Source organism: Bacillus rossius, chromosome 2 (genome assembly GCF_032445375.1).
Source record: "Bacillus rossius redtenbacheri isolate Brsri chromosome 2, Brsri_v3, whole genome shotgun sequence".
In the NCBI taxonomy this organism is placed as follows: Eukaryota; Metazoa; Arthropoda; class Insecta; order Phasmatodea; family Bacillidae; genus Bacillus; species Bacillus rossius.
Window position 1 is genome coordinate 78,506,132 of NC_086331.1, and position 19,357 is coordinate 78,525,488.

A 19,357-nucleotide genomic window follows, 5' to 3' on the forward strand; every position below is an offset into this window, starting at 1 on the left:
CTTGTAATCCACCAGGCGCGCGCGGCACGTCTGACATTGCGGTGGCCACTTGACGTCAGTGGCAGTGCGGGGCCGCCAGCCAGCTCCGAACCTGCGCGCGCCACGGCCCTGCTTACGTTTTGTAACAATACATTTTTCGTAGCTCACTGTATTAGCCACTAGCGATGATTTTCACTGTAATATAACCTGAAGTGCCCAACTCTCTCATCACTCTTTCCTCAGGATTTGCTGCTGGATGATACACTGCTGTGTATCCTAACTCTATATGTAGAATTGGAAATTATTTTATTTGGAGTCCTCACCTCCTTTACATACACTCACAGCCCAGAACACTCGGCTAGCAAATAGACTAGCCTAGGAGGGGACTACATGTTTCATTAAAATTTCAGAAATAAATTTGGTGCTGAAAATTATTTAAGTTCCAGAGAAAATGCTTTTACTGTCATCGATTGGTTTTGAAAATAATGTCTCTCTGACACAAACTTATATTAACATATTTTTACTAATACTTCAAGAAAATTCACAGCACATAACGGCCATCTTCCGACCACGAAAGTCAGTACATGTAAGAGTATACAAAAAATTGCACATAACCTCTTCACATACTCGAAAAACAATCACGTCGGCTGATCTCAGATACCAACGGATGAATATTAATAGATAGTTTGCAATTAAGTCCCATGGTTGCACACAAACTCACAGTACAGGCCGAAAGACTACATCCTTGGAACAAAGACAAAGTTCATTTGATCCTTTATTGTGGTCTAAATACCGGCAACTGTGTTCAAAAAATTCTAGTTAAAAAGTTACAAAAATGAAAAAAAGGTTGATTATATTAGGTAGCGCCTGGATCACAGCCGCAAAATTCTCTCGTCAAACCATAAAAATTGTATAATTTTTTGAGTCACCGCCTGACACTACCTAACAATACCTTTTTCAGACAATGACTGATGAGGCTACGTGCAAATGCGTACCACCCCTGAAGAAAGTGGCAGGTGCACAACCTCTCCAGCCAATCACAGCACATCGCTCACAGAAACATAGCAATACACAATTTCCGAATCCTTGTCAAATCACAAAGGCTCAAGTCCCAAGGAGTATGGTAGATGGTACAGCACTTCCCAGCCCGATAGATCAAACAAATTAGCCATAGTTTGCGCTGCATGCAGCCGAGCATGGACCTGCAAAATCATGGATGGGTTCTGCAGAAAGTGTCGCTGCTGCTTTCTCAGAGCTAGTCGTAGGTTGTGGTCCAAAAATGAACAGTAATAATGTGCATTGACTGATTGACTGTCTGCTGTGGGGGAACAGTCTGTGTTAGCATAACACCATCACAGTTGACACGAGAATCACCATAACTTCACATTGCTAGGGTTCTAATGAACTTTCAATCTTTGGGGGTGACCTGTAATGATGCCATTCGTTTGATTGGCGTTTCAATTGTGACTCTTATGATTTGGCCCATGTCTCATCCAGTGTAATGATACAGCATAAGAAAGCCTGCCCTTTGTGCTCATAGCACTCCATGTGGTTATGAACAGCATCGTATTGTAGTCATTGCTGCATTTCCGCCAGATTATGCGGAACCAATTGTGATGCAATTTTTCTCATGCCCAGGCGTTTCTTCAGAATGTGAAGCATAGTCATATGCACTAATCCTGTCTCAAGCCAGCTTATGAATTGCATGGCGTTGATCACCGTCTAGTAATGACATGGCAAGAGCATACTTTTCTTCTTCAGTGACACTAGGATGACCTGGCCGACACGTCTGCCACATTTTACCAACCTCGCCACTGTTTTGTAAGTTAATGCAGTTTCCCTGCAAGCCTCTAGAAGACTTTGATGACACTGTCGTACTGTACGACCTCTTGCATATTCAATCTTTACCCAGCTCCATTGTTCTTGTTTCAAAAACATTGTGACAACACTAAATTTGACCGCCAGCTAACAGGCTTCTCATCAATGCGCATGTGCATGATTAGGAAAGGGAGTCCATTTGATCTGACGTAAGGTGGGTATATAACTAACGTGTGGTATGAGTGAAATTATTTGGTTCCGTTGCATGGCATCTCTACAGCAGTGTTGACGCTATTGAAGTTCCAACCATCATTTTTATTTTTTTATTTTTATCCTTCCATTACATCTGCTGTATAAAAACACGGTAACATCACCAAAGATAAATACTAAACTGTGAATGCAACCAACCAAATGCCGAAAGCTACACAATTGATAGTTAATTTGATATTTTAAAGTTCTTTATGTTGTGTTTTGTTTCAACAGCAACCATTTGACTAAGAAGTGCTTCTTCAGTATCTGGTTCTTTGGACACTATATTCTCATTTCTTGTGTGGCCGATGCGACTACTTAGGCTTATTTATAATTTAAATTTTTTGTTAAATCTCCTGTTTAAATTATTAAATTGTATTTTTTATTTAATTTTCATAGCCATTTTAGGTTTTCATTCTTTATTTGTTTTATATTAATTTCTATTACGATTTAGTGTTAAAGTTTTGCTTCTTGTTTATTGTTTACATGTTGTTCCCGGCATTTATAAAAAAAAACAGCCTGCCAAATTATTGTGATGTACAGTAGAGCACCCCTCAACCGGAATCATTGGGGAGAGGTCTATTCCGGTTATGGGAAAATTCCGGGTAAGGGGAGTTGCGGTAGTGCCGGCCTCCGGGCCGGTTGAATGACCTTCATTCAAGCAAGCTGGCAGGCACGTGTTTCTTATCTCTGTGGGTGGGTGCGTGCGTGAGCAAAGAGGACGAGAAGAGGGTTCGGGGAAGGTAGTAGGCCTACAGCTACAGTGTTGTGTTACTTCTGTGTTGACGTGCTAGTGATTCACACTTCCGGAGAGTGTATAGTCACTGCCACACACAGTTTACATTTCACATACACAAGAATAACACTTCAAGCATCTCGTTTAAAAACACAGAGATAGAGAAATACAGGTAAATGTAGACTGTTTAACCATATATTAACGTATAAATATGTATATAATACATATTTGTACCCTAAATTGTCTACAAACTGAAAGCAACACACGTTGGAAGTAAATGTTACTTGCTATCACGTGTCAGCGTGTGTAGTGGGAGTCGGTGTACATACTCTCGGGCCGGCCGGAATTTTCCGATTACTTGACATAGTGAAACAATAAAACTACTTATAGCATAAACATCTTTATAGTAAATTCACGTCCGACGCGAAAACCAGTGGTGTATTTACGCAATGCGTGGGAAAGACTGGCTATAATTAGCTCTCTGACAGACGTGCGTGCGCCTGTACAAGACATGTACAGTCAGGCAAAAGCAAAAACACCTCGTTCCAGTGCGGAAATGTTTTGGAGATGTTTTGTAATGTTTTAATATTTTTTTTGGAAAATTAGTTCCGGATATTGGGAGTTCCGTTTGTGGGAATTACGGTTGAGGGGTGCTCTACTGTACTACCTGCTTGGATTCATGGCGTGTAATCATGACTCTGCCTTTAATAGAAGCGAGACCTCATTAGAATGAAATGTTAAGAAATCATTAAATAAATTTAAAAAAATTAAAAAAATCATGAGAAAAAGTGAATGATATACTAAGCAGTTTTTTTTATATTCTTAGATGTTTATGATCCTGTCAACTTGAGATAAGTAGGGCCCTACTTTAATGGTAAATAAAATCAGCACATTTTGTCATAAAAATTTCTTGATTTCGTCACAAAACTCCCTAGATTTCGTCATAAAAATTAACATTAGAAATTAAACTTTTTAAGTAAAAAACATGTACAAACAATAATAACTGGCTGCAATTAATTAAATTGCATAAAAATGAATTTTTAATCTCTGATTCTTAATTACTTACAATAGTAAAGTCTGACTTTACAACATATTTAAAAAATATATATATTTTTATTTGAAAACATTCTATGAACAACAAAATTCACAAATTAAAAATACTGTTTTTTTTTTTTTTCAAATTGAGTAGGACTATCATACAAATGCCATAAATGAAAAGTTCAACAATGTTATAAAGCCTTCTCATTGAAGTACATACGAGACCATGAGTTCGACATTTTCTTGTTTCAGGCTGCTTCTTTTGTCTGAAAAGACATCGAAATAGGCCGAAAATGTCCTTTCTGAATCAACATTAGAAACGGGAATCCATACAGCTTTCAAGACGTTACTTGCAAAAACTGTATGATCAAGTTTCAACGACAATAGTATCGGCACAATGTCTACACCACTATTACTCTGTTTGACTTTGTCCGTCACGATTTGCTTGAACGCTGAGTAGCCTTCTAAGAATTCCTTTGCCGGAATACTTGAAACAAAAGGTATCAACTTCCCTGTCTTTACCAAGTCATCACAAACTTGTTTCAAAATCACTTCCCGGGGATTGAAAAGGTGACCTAGACTCTTGAAAACAACTTTGGCTGGATCTTCAGCAACCAGTTTCAGCAATTTTGAGTGGAACTTCAAGCCACACAACTGGAATTGAGTTTTAACAGAACCCTGTTTTACTGCTGACAGTGCCTTCAGAGATACACTCGTTCTCGAACCAAACTGAAAATCTTTAACTAGCTGAAAGGATCTCAACAAATCAGAGAGCTTACCAGTGACAAGGTGAGACATGGGGTAGTGTGAACCCTCGAGTTGTTTCGTCAAATCCACCAAAGTGCAGCCATGCTCAACAAAAAATTCAGCTTGGCACTGAACAACGTCAAGCTGTTCCTTTTGTAAGCTTACAAAATATTGTAAGACTACAGTCGACTCATTATCCAATGATTTGAGGTAAGTCACCAAGTCGTCCATGTACTCGTTCACATATGCCACAGACACAAATCAAGAGCTCCACCTCGTTAGAACTGGTGAGGGAAACAACACATGGCTTTTTCTTTACTAGGATAACGTTCTTTGAGAAAACAGAAGTATTTGTATTTACGTTTTCTAGTGTTTTGGAATGCACTTTTGGTTTTTGCGATGAAATCGTTCAGTTGTGGGAGAGTTTGGGGCCAAATGTTTTGGATGAGGTATAGTTTATGGCTCCAACACTGCACATGAATGACATCCTTGCCTTTAGATGAAACTACTACTGGGAGAGAATTTACGCATTTAGTCATGTAGCGTGCATTGTCACATACAATTGCAGTTACCCTTGTGTGCTCAATCTCATACTTTGATAGTACCTCTAAAATTGCTCGTGAACACTCGCTTGCATTGGAGTTTTCCAAAACCTTAACAGCACCCACTAGAAGTAGCTTGTAAAGTTTTCATTAGGACAACAAACACACACTGCCCTTTCTTATCAGTAGTTTCATCGCATAAAATTGAAATGTCTTGCCCTGCAACTGATTTATTCCACTGCTCTTCAGCAGATTCTTGAATCTTAGGCATGTATTTTTCTCAAATGGTTTTCACACATGGCAACTGTTCCCCACCTGGAAAAAACGTTTCCACAAAGTTTCTTAAAGATGAGTTGCCGAGTTTTTCCAGTGGAATGTTTGCATCCATAAATGCTTTGGTCAGTGATGTCACAAAAACATCTTTATCGTCTTTTGTCTTCTTAAAGGTCTGGAAGCTGTCCCCAACACTGATCTGTCGTTTGCTTGTGCTTGCTTGGGATAATGCAGCTGTCTTCTTTTGTTTGGGGACTGCACTGTCACGGCAGTGCTTCAGACATGTATCTTTATGAGACCACTCAATTTTAATGTTGCAATATCTACACATTAATATTTTATTTACTTTATCAAACACGTAAAAGCCGTCACTCTCAAATTCCCGGGCACAATCAAATACAGTCACTACTTTCGGCATTTTAAACTCGCGATGCCGATACAACCAAAAATACACAACTTTAAATACAATAATAACAATCTCTTCACGTGGTTAGATCGTTATCGCAGGAAATAGGAACTAAAAACAAATAAAAACTCTATGTATTCTCACAGACGTCACGTAGGCCGCAATCGTTTCGATAGTTAGATCGATAGTCTGTAATGCAAGCGAGTGCAAGTCGACCATTTTTAACTCCCATTTACTCCACGTGTTTCCTACGTTGGCTATACTAGAACAATTGATTATTTGCCACGTTTATTTTATGGCATGTTTACTGTTGTGTACGTGGTCTTCTCTATGGCTGTGAATCATTTGCACCGCACGTAAACAAAAACAAGGTTATGTGGAATGCGGACGAAATTATTAAAAGGAGAATACTCGTAGCACAATGGAGTAAATATGGTTTACAAGTTAATTAAGAAATGCCACTGTAAACGGAACTTAATGTAAAATGTCTTTATATACTAATTTCGTCATTATTTCGCGAATACACAATTTATGGTTAAATTGCGTGAATAACAGTAAATTGTTTGGAATTTCGCATTATTTTGCGGTTAGCGAAAATTTCTAGGCCCTAGAGATAAGGTATATTTATTTCTGCACCTACACTTTTTTGACGTTTGTTCTACCCTAAAGCAAAGGCTATACATGTTTGCCTGCACAGGTCTTGTGTCCTGGTTCCCTGAAATAAGATATGATATAAAATGGATAGAGACTGTACTTGTTTACCAAGTCGTTTAGTAACAAGATAAATTGACATAAATTGGAAAAATAATCAAGTATAATAACCACTTTCAGCTGGAAAATAACACCACTTTGTGTCATAAAATAAAAACACAAATACATGTTGTCGCTCCAACCACATCTGCTAGCTCAAAAATTTGTCTGGGTTGGACATACCTAACTAAACACTTGCATAAATAATTCGAATGCTGAAAAAATTCCTGAAGTTCCAGAAAAATGTTACCATCGTCAATTGGTTTACCAAAATAAGGTCTCTTCGACACTGATTAATCTTGATATATTTTTTATTGATTATTGAAAAAATTCAACCATTGTAGTGGTCATTGTGCAACCACCAAAGCCGGTACATTTAGAGCATACAACTTTTGCACATAACCTCATCCCAGACTTCCACACAACACAGGTGTTGACTGTTCGCAGATACCAAAGAATAATTATTACTTTGAAAGACAGTTTGCACTAATTTCCCGTGGTTTCTCACGAACTTACAGTACCGCCAAAAGTCTCTGTCCTTGTAACGACTACTAAAAATGTATTTAAAGTTGTGTTGCAGACTTCACTGACAACTTTGTTCAGAAATTTCTAGTTGCAAAGTTCTAATGATAAAAACATGTTGATCTTGCTGGTGTCCGGACCGCAGCCCCAAAATGTTCTCTAAACTCACATCTTGTACTTTGTGGGCCACTGCCTAACACGCGGCCTATCAGTACCTCGTCCAGACAATAACTGACAAAACTCAGCACATCACTAAGCTTACACAAAAATTAATTAGCTGGGAACTTTCCTGAAAAACTGCCTTACCATTGGCTACAGTATTTATTCTTACAATAACTATTTAGTACCTCCCCTATTTGAGGGGACAAATAAACAATACTGAAAAAGTATATGAAAACATCTAAAAACTCATATAGTTGGCCAAACTAAGTAAAAATCCAGTTCAACAACTTTTTCATAATTAAATTAACTATCAGAAACATTAAAAAAGCATGAAACAAAATAAATTCTGATATTAAAACTATTTGTAAACACATAAAAGCTTTTTGGAAGGAATAACAAGCTGTTACCTAATTGTATAAAAGAGAACTAACCTTAGCATTTAATTTAAATTTACATAAATTTTAAATTGAACTATTTATCAAGTGGGAAGGTCAGTAACCTGGGTTGCTACAATGTCTCTAGTGATAACACTGGGATCTCATTACAGAGGACTCTGGTTGGAATCCCGGTCTGGTTATTATGAATTTGGTAAGTCCACTCGAGGCAAATTCTGGGATGTTCCTTGCAATAAGCCATTGCAGATTCCTCACAAAATATCACTGGTCTGTGTAGTTTTGTGTTGTCTCCAATCACATCACAGTAGACAAGATGTTAAGCCAACTTTACAAAACTAAACATTTTGTGATTTATTACAGTTGGTTGGATCAGATGTCAGTGGCAGTGCAGATGCTCCAGGGGTGTCACAGTCTACCACTGGGCTGTTGGGTGACATTTTCAGTTTTGTTGCCACACCAACTTCATATTTTGCTCCGAAAATCAACTGGCTACCTGCTGACAAAGGCAAAGGCCTTGATATATGTGGCACGTTTTCCAGAAGGTAATATGCTAGTTAAAAAAGATACCATACTATGTGCATATTAACCACATACTTGAAACACCAGTTTGTGCAATAGTGGTAATCTTACAGTTTACATTTCTTTCCAATTTGCAAATCGATTTTTGTGTTTGGCATAATTTATGGTTACCTATATCCATGCATATGTAAAAACTAACAGTTTGTGGTAAAAAATCATTAATTATATATGTGTAATGAAATATGGTGAATTCCTAATTCTGTACTATTTTTACTGGGTGAAGTGTTTACTTTTAGAGAGATAATGTAACTAATACAGCAAGAACAGTGATAATATAGTCATTCCTGGCCAATTGCAGCTTCCCTGACTGTAGACTTCAGTTATCTGCAGATTTTATTTTGCAGAACATTTCCTTGAATTTTGTCTAAAATTTTCTTGTCTGCCGCTGCAATCTCAAATTATGGTCATTTGAAAAATATTTAGTGGTGCACCGATGCGGATACCGATGAATCGTAATCTGCAATTATGGGTACTTACCGATTAATCGTAATCTGCGATTATCTTAACGATTACTTTGCCGGTTATCTACGTCCCGGCGTAATAAAGTAGGTTTTTACCGTGTAATATTTTGTTACACATTTTAGGACGAAATACGAAAATATTTGTATATATTACAAAATTCATCTAACTCCGTCATATCATGATTACAGATATTTAGTTAAGTGAAATTAATCTCATTGCCTCGAACAATAAAAAATACATTTTTCCTACACATTTATTTACGTGTCGTCTTTGGTTTTGTCTTTTGTTTAGTGGCCTTGTACACTACCTATAGCCAGAGACGTAAAATAAATGGCACGCAATCAAAATACCACAAGCAGTTGCAGTGGATTCTATGACAATCAATCTTTTCGAGTCGTAGTAGCGGTTCAAAATCGTGGTCCCGATACCTTCTAGAGTTTATCACTGCGTTTTACAAACTCGTTATGGGCGTCTTTGGTAACATTATCCGTTGTTGTGTTATTTGTATGTGACGTAAAAAGTGAAAAAGTATTTATAATTTATATATTCAGTCAACATAAATAAAATCACATGTGTTAGAATTGGTTTTGTGTCATTTTTATATAATTATAGTGAGATGGCGAGTAGGGAGAAAAAAAGTGAAGTGTGGAAACATTTTTCTATAAACTCAAGTGAACAAAATAAAGCAACATGTTTACATTGTTAAACAGTAATTTCTCGAATCAACCTTATGTCATAGTCGATAATAATGCTAGTTTTCTGCAACCAAAACTTACCTATTGTAAATTACAATTTTTAGACTGTAGTTCAAGTTGTTTACAATAACAAATATAAATAGAAGTTAATTTAATTTACACTTTGCAATGACTTAATAGTGTATTTTATATATTTTTATACTGTTATTATAACTGTATTCTCAATTTTACCTAAATTCACATTGGAATAAAAATTTTTGTGTGCATTATTACACTTAAAAAAATTTGTTCATTATAATCGGTAACTGAATCGGTATCTGCCGATTATTGCTCTCATAATCGGTATTCGAATCGGTAATCGGTAAAGTCATATCGGTGCACCACTAAAAATATTGTGACTACTTTCTAGTCTGGGCAGCGAGAATGCAATTAATACTTATTAATTAATGAAATGGATAGTCATATCCCTAGAGTACTTAATTAGTTTCTATTAGTTATGGATAGTGCAATTCAATTACAGTGAATCCCTGTAAGATGTTTCTCAAAGTTTTTGTAGCTTTACCTTATTAGCAGGGAAAACTAATAAAAAGGGTAAAATGTGTTATAATTATTATAGGTCTATTATAAAAAATTTAAACTTATTATGCAATTAATTTTTTGAGTAAGCTTTTCTTAAGAGGGTTTTACTGTAGACTATTTGCAAGAATGGTTGAATTGTATTGATGAATTTTGCAATAAAAAAATTCAGAAAGTTCTGGTTTGGCATTAAGTTCAGTCTTTTGTGAACACTTGATAATTGGTACATAACTTGATAGTAACACATTGAAGCTATGGTTTGCTTTACTGAGCTATATGTGTTGAAATTTGATGTTGATTTGTGATTGTCTGAATAAAAGTAATGCCTTACAATAGAGGGTTTGGAATAATGAGCACTTGTGGTGCTACAGCTGCATTATCATGCTGCGTCAAACAAATGTTCATAGTAATAAAGGATTACTCATGTATTTTAGCTATAGTACGTTGAGTATTTTCACAAGATTCTGGGATGGTAGTCGAAACAGAAACAAAGGTCATATGGAAGTATATTGTCAATATTTTTGTCCAGCCTGAGCAAAGTTTTTGGGCCTGACCTGTGAAGGTATTTGGAAATGTTTGATGTTATATGCAGAGTTTGAATCCTCTTAACACATGGGACCATGGTGGTAGTGGTCAGATCACTCCTCCCTCCAAGGTGATATGGGTTTGGTGCTCCTTTGGGGGGAGGGGGGATCTGTATTTTTTGCAAATGGGAATGCGGTGGTTTTTGGCCGTGCACCAGTGGGTTTTTTTCAGGGTATTCCTGTTTTTTTCCATCCGTTCATTCTCTCAATGCTTCGTTAGCATATCATCACATTTCATTTTCTATAATTGCCTCAATGTCATCAAGATGTTAAGCTCAGTCCATTCTATTCTATTTAATTTCATGACTAGGTGGCCACATGTTCATAGTGTCCACATGCTGAATTCTTTACACACATCAAGAACTAAGCAACTCTATTCAATGTCAACTGCTGTGATGGAAACATTTGTTTAATTGAGCGAATGAAAACAGTGCAGAGCTGGCTATAACAATTTTTATTGTTAATAACTTAAGATCTAATAGTACAATAATGTTCCGGAACAACAATCTTAAAGACTACAAATATTACTAATTGTTATAATGAAGTTCCATATTTATAATATGTAGTTTTGATAGAACTGATTTTTTAGTCTTTATTCCATCTATGTTTAACAACCATTGTTCCTGAAATACATACATTGATTTTAAAAATTTAACTTACCATTAAAATCAACCATATTGCTTAGGAAATTGAAATACTATTCAAAAAACCTTGTTAGAGAAGAATACTGTATAGTTAACAATATTGTATTATTGACAATACACATTTATAGCAGTGAATCAACTGGCTTGCATCAGATGGCAGCAGGTGGCTGGACACCTGGAAGCACAACTGGCAAACAACCAGTGCCATTGATCTGGCAACACTGCAATTACAACTCCTGCCTGCAACTGGTGTCTTTACACCCTCACTGCTTTTGAACATTTACAAATAATAAGGGTGAAGGGGCAGGCAAGATAAATATATGCCACTTGTGACACTGACATAAAATGTAAGGAGTACATAATCGGGTTGGGTATACACAGGGACCTATTAACATTGGTTTGCATGCCTCGTACAGCCTATGTTCCTTCTATCATTTACCACTCAAGCTCTTTTTTTGTTTACGTGCTCTTCTGCAAAGCATGCACTTCACAGCTTAAACTGTGCAGTGAAGGATATGTACTTGCTAATTCCTTATGCTAAACTGGCTACTGTGATGTACTCTGAAATGAATTGGCAAAACCGGGTGCATCTGTATTTACCCATTATGAAATTCATTTCATCAATCTTTCTTTCCCCAATTTGTTCGTGTATCATCCTTAGAAAATATACACTAAAGCATGAAACCCACTGAATCGGATCGGCCCGGCTCGGTACGGCACGGTGCGGCACCGACCGGGACAGAAAATTAAGTATGCATGCATTTGTACGCGAGGTAACCCACAGCATTGTCACGGCTCGGCTCGACTCGGCTCGGCGCGGCACCATCCAGAATCGTCGGCAAAGAATAATTTCCGTTCCGCCGGCCGGCCCGATCGGCTAGTGTGGTGAAAGTAGTGCTTAGAAATGGTAATGGAAATGAACGAAGAACTATTAATTGAAGCAGTGAGGGAGTACCATATGCTATACAATACGTCACATGTGTATTTTCATGATGCGTCTAGGCGCGAGAATGCGTGGAAAGAAATAAGCGAGAAATTTGAGAAGTGTACACGTCAGTAGCTACTTCTTTTGGTTCTGTTATTATTATTATTACTATAATCATTAAATGTAGTAGTAGTAATATTATAATTGTTAGAGCATCCAATGTAGCTTAGATTTGTACAATGCCAAGTTAGTTCGTGTTGTTGTACCGTGACAATACGTTACATTATTATTGCAGAAACATGTTTACTGCATTGATGTACTGAAATATTATGTCTAGGACTGTCGATAGTGCTCGCGAAAGAATTTTTGGTATTTTGTTCTTTTTATTCAAAGAAAAACAATTTTATCTGTTTTTTTCAAAACTATATTGTTGTAGATGCTACATACAACTTAAAAATTGTTTGCCATGTATTTTCCAAAAAATACTTCAGGCTAACATTAGAAAAAAAAAGGATTAAAAGTTATTAAACAATGCAATATGTCCGTAACAGTTTATAAAATCACACAACAAGTTTTGTGTATATAAACCTTTACCGGTTCGACTGTGGACTGTCTGTGGGCCTGCGTGGCATTTCAAATCGACTCCAGCATATTTCCACACATTATTAAATAGAATATTATCTCCTGTTTGTAAACCGACAATAATTTATGAATAACAATTACACAATATTCCAAAGTGATTGTGATTCATATTATATAGGCCTACTATGAAATTTATCGCGAAAGTTGCAAGTATGTTTATTTTTCATTAAGGCCTGGCATGCCTGCCACTGTAAACGTGATCCATTTGCCATGGTACACTACCATGTTCAGAGACGAAATAGTTTCTGCATGAGTCTCTTATGTTGCTTGCAAGTGCTGCGATATTCCCGCGAACTCTAGGCAACTGTTGGAGAGCACAGATTTCGTTGTCGTTTTCCTGTTCTGCAGGTTCCCATGCACACACATCATTCCGCAACAAATTATGAAGAACTGTTGTAGCTAACACAATTTTCTCATTCGTTGCCATTTTCCTGGAAGTAAACCAATGCATATTAATGTACAAATATGTGTAGTTTGTGAGCGTGAGCTTTTAAAGGATTTCACTATCTACATAACATTACTTTTCATGTACTTACTTTAGTGTCAGTGCCAATCGCTCCTCTGGGCCAACCGATTTACAGAAGTTCAGTTCTTGTTTTCGTAGTGGTAACACGGCAACCGACTCATAAAATTTAGACACGGACATTCGAAAGTATTCCGTAAACTTCCGCTCGTCGTTTAATAACTGGGGAAATAAATGGTGGTATTAACCTAACATTTCCCGTTTCAGGAAAATGTTGTGAACCCAAAAACCATGTTTGCGTTGTTCCACCAGCTCATTACAAGCAATTGCCACAACAATGTCTTCTGAAGAGCTGTCCAAAGTTACTGCCGGTCCGGTCCGATTGTCGCTCCAGTGGGTTTAGAGAAGGTGGGGCCGATCCGAGTCGACCCGCGCCGCGCCGTGCCGAGCCGGGCCGATCCGATTCAGTGGGTTTCGTGCTTTAGTGTAGTTTCCTCATCTCTTCTAGGGGTGGCCTGGCTATTGATAGCCATTGCCAGTTGACAAAAAAAAACATGCACGTGCACGCACGCACACCTCTGCCCCCTGGATTGTCGTGGTTAATAAACTGAGAAGAGCAGGGATCAATCCTTTTATTATTTGGTTAAGTGATGAGCATCATGCTTCTTCCTAACAGCTTTTTTTCTCTTGCAGAAATGGCCAAATTTACATGGACTTCACTTTCACAAACAAAGCGATGCAGCCAATGGCTGGTTTTGCTATTCAATTGAACAAAAACAGGTTAGTGGAATTTTTTTGTTTTACTATTGTTGGACTGGAAATTAAATAGATGTAGTATGAGATAAATGTAAACTACTTGTAGCATAGTGTAACTCCTGCCCCCTGCTAATAATTACACTTTAGCTAAGAATGTGTTATGTTGCTTATGTTTTCTTAAGGTTTCATAATTGAAAGGGTGAAATTAAAATGGGAAAGATTCCACTTTTTTTTGCCAATAAGTTGGAATAGCCATTTTATTCCTTTATTTAAGATGCATATTTTGGCATGAAAAGGGGAAAGGATCCTTTCATAATTATGCTGTAGGAGCACATGAAAGTTTTTACTGAGGTTAAGAAAGGAAACATTCCAGGAATCTTTCCTATATTTTATTTCTGATTGTGTCATCATTAAATAAGCGTTTCAAACAATCTCTAAAGCTTCAGAGTCTGAAAAAAGCCCCATTAAAAAGAGAAGAGGATCTGGAAATATCACAGAAATACTGAAAACAGCAAGACAAAAAGGGGAAGAGTTTGTGACAAGTGGCAGGTTAGTTTAGCAAAATAAAACTGGATATGACTGTGAATGCAAGATAATGAGCACTGTCAGATTTAATAATGATCAAAAAGGAAAGATAATACAATCTGTTTATAGTGGTAGACCCAAGAATGAACAGGAAACTTATCTGATAGATCTAATAGAACAAACATGATGTTGAACGGCATTGGCCTAAAGGTCAGGATTCAAAAGTTTTCTTCATCTTTTAAATACTTTGCTATGAAAGATTCCGACAGAGTATAAGTTTGCCGGAAAGAGTTTATGAGCTTGCATGCTGTTTCAAATAAGATGGTTTAGCGGCTAACACACATATTAGCAAAAGGGCAACCTTCCGACATGAGGGGAAAACATGAAAACCATAACCAAATTCCAATGATGTTTTAAGAAAGCTAATAAAACATAACGATTCTTACCCCAAAAAGTCCTACTATTCTTCAACTCCTGTTACATATTTAGAGGCTGGGCTGACATGCACAAAGATGCACGAAATGCTGCTAGAAAAGCATCCAGATCTCAGAAATGATAAAATGAGTATTTTTTTACGTATTCCAAGGAAAACTATGGGTACCGATTTGGTAGGCCTCAAGTTGACGTGTTTTCAACGTGAGAAGACCTAAATACAAAAATATAGTCATAAACTTTGAATGACAATGTTAAATGGGCCACTGTAGCTGAATTGATAGTTCATAAAAGGAGAGCATGTAAATTTTACAAAAAAATCCAAGAAGTAACTTAGCTAGGCTCTAATAGAAATAATATACATGGAATCTGCTTTGATTTTATGCAAAATCTTCCTTTGTCATGCATACCTGTTCAGGAAATTTTTTATTTTATGAAGTTATGGCATTACGTGTTTTGTGTTCATATTAAAAGAGAGAAAAAAAATCACACTTTGGTGAGATTGTTCCTATCTCTTACCAATACGAGGCAATTTAATGAAGTAGTACATGTATTTTTCCCCATTAAAGGACACAGTTTTCTCCCCTGTGACAGAAGCTTTGGTGTTATTAAGAAAAGCATGAAACCTCACGATAGGAGTTATTCCCCTGATCAATACAACAATATGATTAGCATTGCCAAAACGACGCAGCCTTTGTTTGAGGGGAAATCTGTATCCATTGAACAAATTGTGAACTTAAGACTGTTGGCTAACCTTTTCCAAAAATACTTTTGCTAGTGTTTAAACCAAACTGCCTCTTAAAATAATTAGGTATTTAACATTTACAGCATCAAAGAAGGGTGTGTTACAGCTCACACTTATATAGTGAAGTTTTTAAACTGTACAAAGGTGAAGCAGACCCTCCTGTTGAAAAGGCATAAAATGGAATTGTTCCCATAAAAGAGAAGAAACTCCAGGTTGTTGCCAAAGTAGCTCACTATGTGCCAGAACAATCAAGACGGTTTTGCAATAACATTTTAGAGTGGCCTATTGGTGGGGATGAGAATGAAAATAGAGAGTAATAAGAGATAGTGAGCAAAGTCAAAGACCAATATCTCATTCATTTTAGTATCATAACATGTGTGAGTAATGTTTAAAAAACATTATATGCTGAACAATAATAAATTAAATGTTTCAAGCTCAAACATTATTTTTATATAAATTTTTTTACCTCAAAGTCTATTGAGTTATAAATGGAAAGATTCCACCCTTTTTAAACTCATATCACAGCCATTATTACAATACAATGGTTAAATTAATTTGCATATTTGTTGATTAAGGTTATAAGGAGCAACTAACGGTAAGTTTCTTTATTCAACTTTTAATTTGGTTACTTTCAAGTTTTTTCGGTTTCCCAAAAGTTTGATTATGTGTAAACTTTCCCTTTTTAATCTTGCCCATTCAATTATTTTACAATCATGTTTTATCGATTAATTAATTCATTTAAGGTATTTTGTTCATGCTAAAAAAATCTTCATAATTAGTCATTTTGTTTAGTATTTACGTAAACTTGAATGTATTTTTTTAATTTTTCTCTATTTTTTGGACAGTTAAAATTAACATGTTTTTTTCATTATTAAATCATTTTCTGGTTTGTGAGGCTGTAACATTCTAGAAGCATAAAGAAAGAAAAGACAGGAACGTGACACCCTGGCACCAACAAGTTGTTATTTTTGTCTAAGAAGTGCTTTGCTGGGAAATATGCAGCATGACTGCACAGCAATGGACTAGAATGTTTGCTGGGCTCATGTTTTGAGCAAGTCAGGACGAACCATGCTGTGATGTGATGTGCCAGACTTCCAGAGAACAATTTTAGCGCATATTTTTCCATACATGGTCATGTGTCCTGTTGTTTCTTGTGATTGGTCAGCTGATACACGGGGCTGTTTTCCCTTTGTTTCCAACTTTGTAAGGGAAGGCAGCCACGTCGTCCAACTAGTTGTCGCTCGATCGTCATACCAGTAGGTCACGTCGTCACAACTTTCCAAATTTCTATATGAAAGTGTGACGGGATGATTTAATGCCTACGTTGGGGCCAGGCCAAGTTTTTAACATTCTTTTTTTATTTTATTTTGGACTTTTGCAACTAAAAATAAGACCCCAGGGTTGGCCCAGGATGACCGTGGTCATCTCCCCGGGTAGATTCCTCGGAACAAGTTATCTTTGTTTAAAACTTGATTAAGGAACTTCAATTGTTTGTTCTTAATCGAGCGACTAGCTACAGTGGTTAGGTGTGGAAAGTCATCTGGACCAGTTATGTAAGTTGTGATCTATGTAAGTCTATTTAAAAATAATAATAGTAAAGAAAAGCCTCTTCAATGAAGTTTTATTTTTAAAAAAAATTATAGAGAAAATAGCTCTATTTAATGATTATTCGTCCTAACTTTGGTGAGAATGACTAGCTCAAAATAATCTTTGCAGTCATTGTTTATTAACATAAACTTTTCAAGTGTATCATGAACTTGTTGCTATTCTGGGTTGCTTTGCTGGGCTAACCTGGAATGTAACAAACTAATGAAAAATACATTTTAGGCTAGACTTTCACAGAATACAACAATGCTGCATTTTAATGTCAGTTTTATACATTAAATGTACATTTTTCAGTTTTGGCTTGACACCAAGTGCACCACTACAGGTCATGACTCCACTGCCACCCAACATGTCCCACGAGTGTTCATTACCTTTGGCTACATCTGGAGCTGTCCAGCGCATGGAGCCTCTGAATAATTTGCAGGTAACTTCTATTACCTTCAATGTAACTATGATGAACAAATGTAGCAATTCGTGCATGTATACCTGTCAACATTATGCTTCATTCTTTTCTTTCTTTGTGTAGTCTTTCTTAGCATGTGGGTATGTCACTTAAAGCTTTTTTGAACCTGCTTCTCATTTTTTGCTTTTGTCACGAGTGCACTACAAAATAAGCTGCATAATTAGTTTTTAATTCCCTTTTATCCCTTTTATTGCAAAGTTATATAATTATGGGTGTTCAAAGTTTTATAAATTCAAAGTCTGACTAATTATTTTGTCTTCAGGGCAGTTAAAAGACTGAAGATTACAAAAAAAAAAATTCTTAGAGCAGAATACTTAAAAAGCTGGCTATAACTCCATTGTTTGGGGCCACAAATGACATCCATGATGTTGATTTATCTGCGGTTTTTACCACTCATGCCAGTAAAACTGGATGAGAACTGTCGGCATGTGTTTAATACACAGTGGTGACTGGATGCTCGCCTGTCCCTCACCCCCCTTGCCCAGCGATTGCCATGGCGGTGTTTATCTTATGACAGCCCAAATAATTATTTCTTCCGCCTAGTTGACTGACTTCCCACAGAGGCGGAAAAAATCGTTGGTGCCTTTCACACAAGAATTTTGACAAAAAATAACACTCGTAGCTTTTGTTACAGACTGTTGAATTTGTGAGATATTTTTGGCAGGTGTTCAGTAAACATTTATACTTCAGTATATGGATATTTTTATAAAATTATTAAAATAATTATCTATACATGATAGTAAGTCAGGTGACAGTAATGAGATGTTAGTCTGAATGTTTGCTGAAGGACCGGTCAAAGTCTCACCTTATTGCAAAAAGTGCATCTTCTTTTTTTTACACACAAGTTAATTAAAAAATAAGACTTATAAATATTGGATACAGTATTGCTTGATAAACAGAATGTCCTAGAACTAGTCATGCTGTGCATAGTTAATCCAATTAATGAAGATTTTGAATTTAAAAAAAGTTTCATTTTAATATTAGCACAGGCTGAACCACAGGAAGAATGGAAATTCGTTACCACAGTATCTAATAAATTCTCATAGGTTGGGGTTTCAAATTTAAAAAAAAAAAAAAATGTTGTCTGTAAAGTCAGTTTACGGACGATAGTTTAACGTGACGTCATAACAAAACATTGATGAAATGATTGCATACTTTTATGAATAAAATTGAATCATTTTTATTGAATTATCACTATTTTGTATGGATACAAAGAAGGAGTGAAATGAAATCTACAATTTAATTGATAAATTTACTTTTATTTACACTCATTAATTCAAATATGTTTATTACTTAAATGAACAGATTATTTTAACTATAACTTTTATACATGTTTGCTATTTAACTTCTTCCAATCTGTGTTATTCTGTTAAGGATAGGACGATGATAGGAAAAGTAGGAAACGAATAGGAGTGTTTCAAGTTTAATGTGCCTCGGAAAAGTCAAATCGATGGTTGTTCCAATTGAGTGGAAGAGAGATAGATGCAGCGCAAGCGTACAATGAGCGTAACGGGACAATGTGCATAACGGGACAATGAGTCATCCTTTTTCGTGCGTGCAGCCGGCGTTCATCGATTTATTAGACGTTGTCACGTCAAAAATTAACTCGGAAACTTACAGTTTTCTTAGTTTAGAACCCTCATT

The 19,357-nt window shown here is 36.3% G+C and overlaps 1 protein-coding gene across 2 annotated transcripts in view; it reads left to right on the forward strand.

Moving 5' to 3' along the window:
* The window catches only part of LOC134529392 (AP-2 complex subunit beta), a 150,697-nt gene that overhangs the window by 105,437 nt on the left and 25,903 nt on the right, over nucleotides 1-19,357 (forward strand). For both annotated transcript variants that reach the window (XM_063363408.1, XM_063363407.1), the window contains 3 exons: nucleotides 7,978-8,159; nucleotides 13,881-13,967; nucleotides 17,545-17,674. In XM_063363408.1, the coding sequence (XP_063219478.1) occupies nucleotides 7,978-8,159; nucleotides 13,881-13,967; nucleotides 17,545-17,674 (399 nt within the window). The remainder of the gene's footprint in view (nucleotides 1-7,977; nucleotides 8,160-13,880; nucleotides 13,968-17,544; nucleotides 17,675-19,357) is intronic.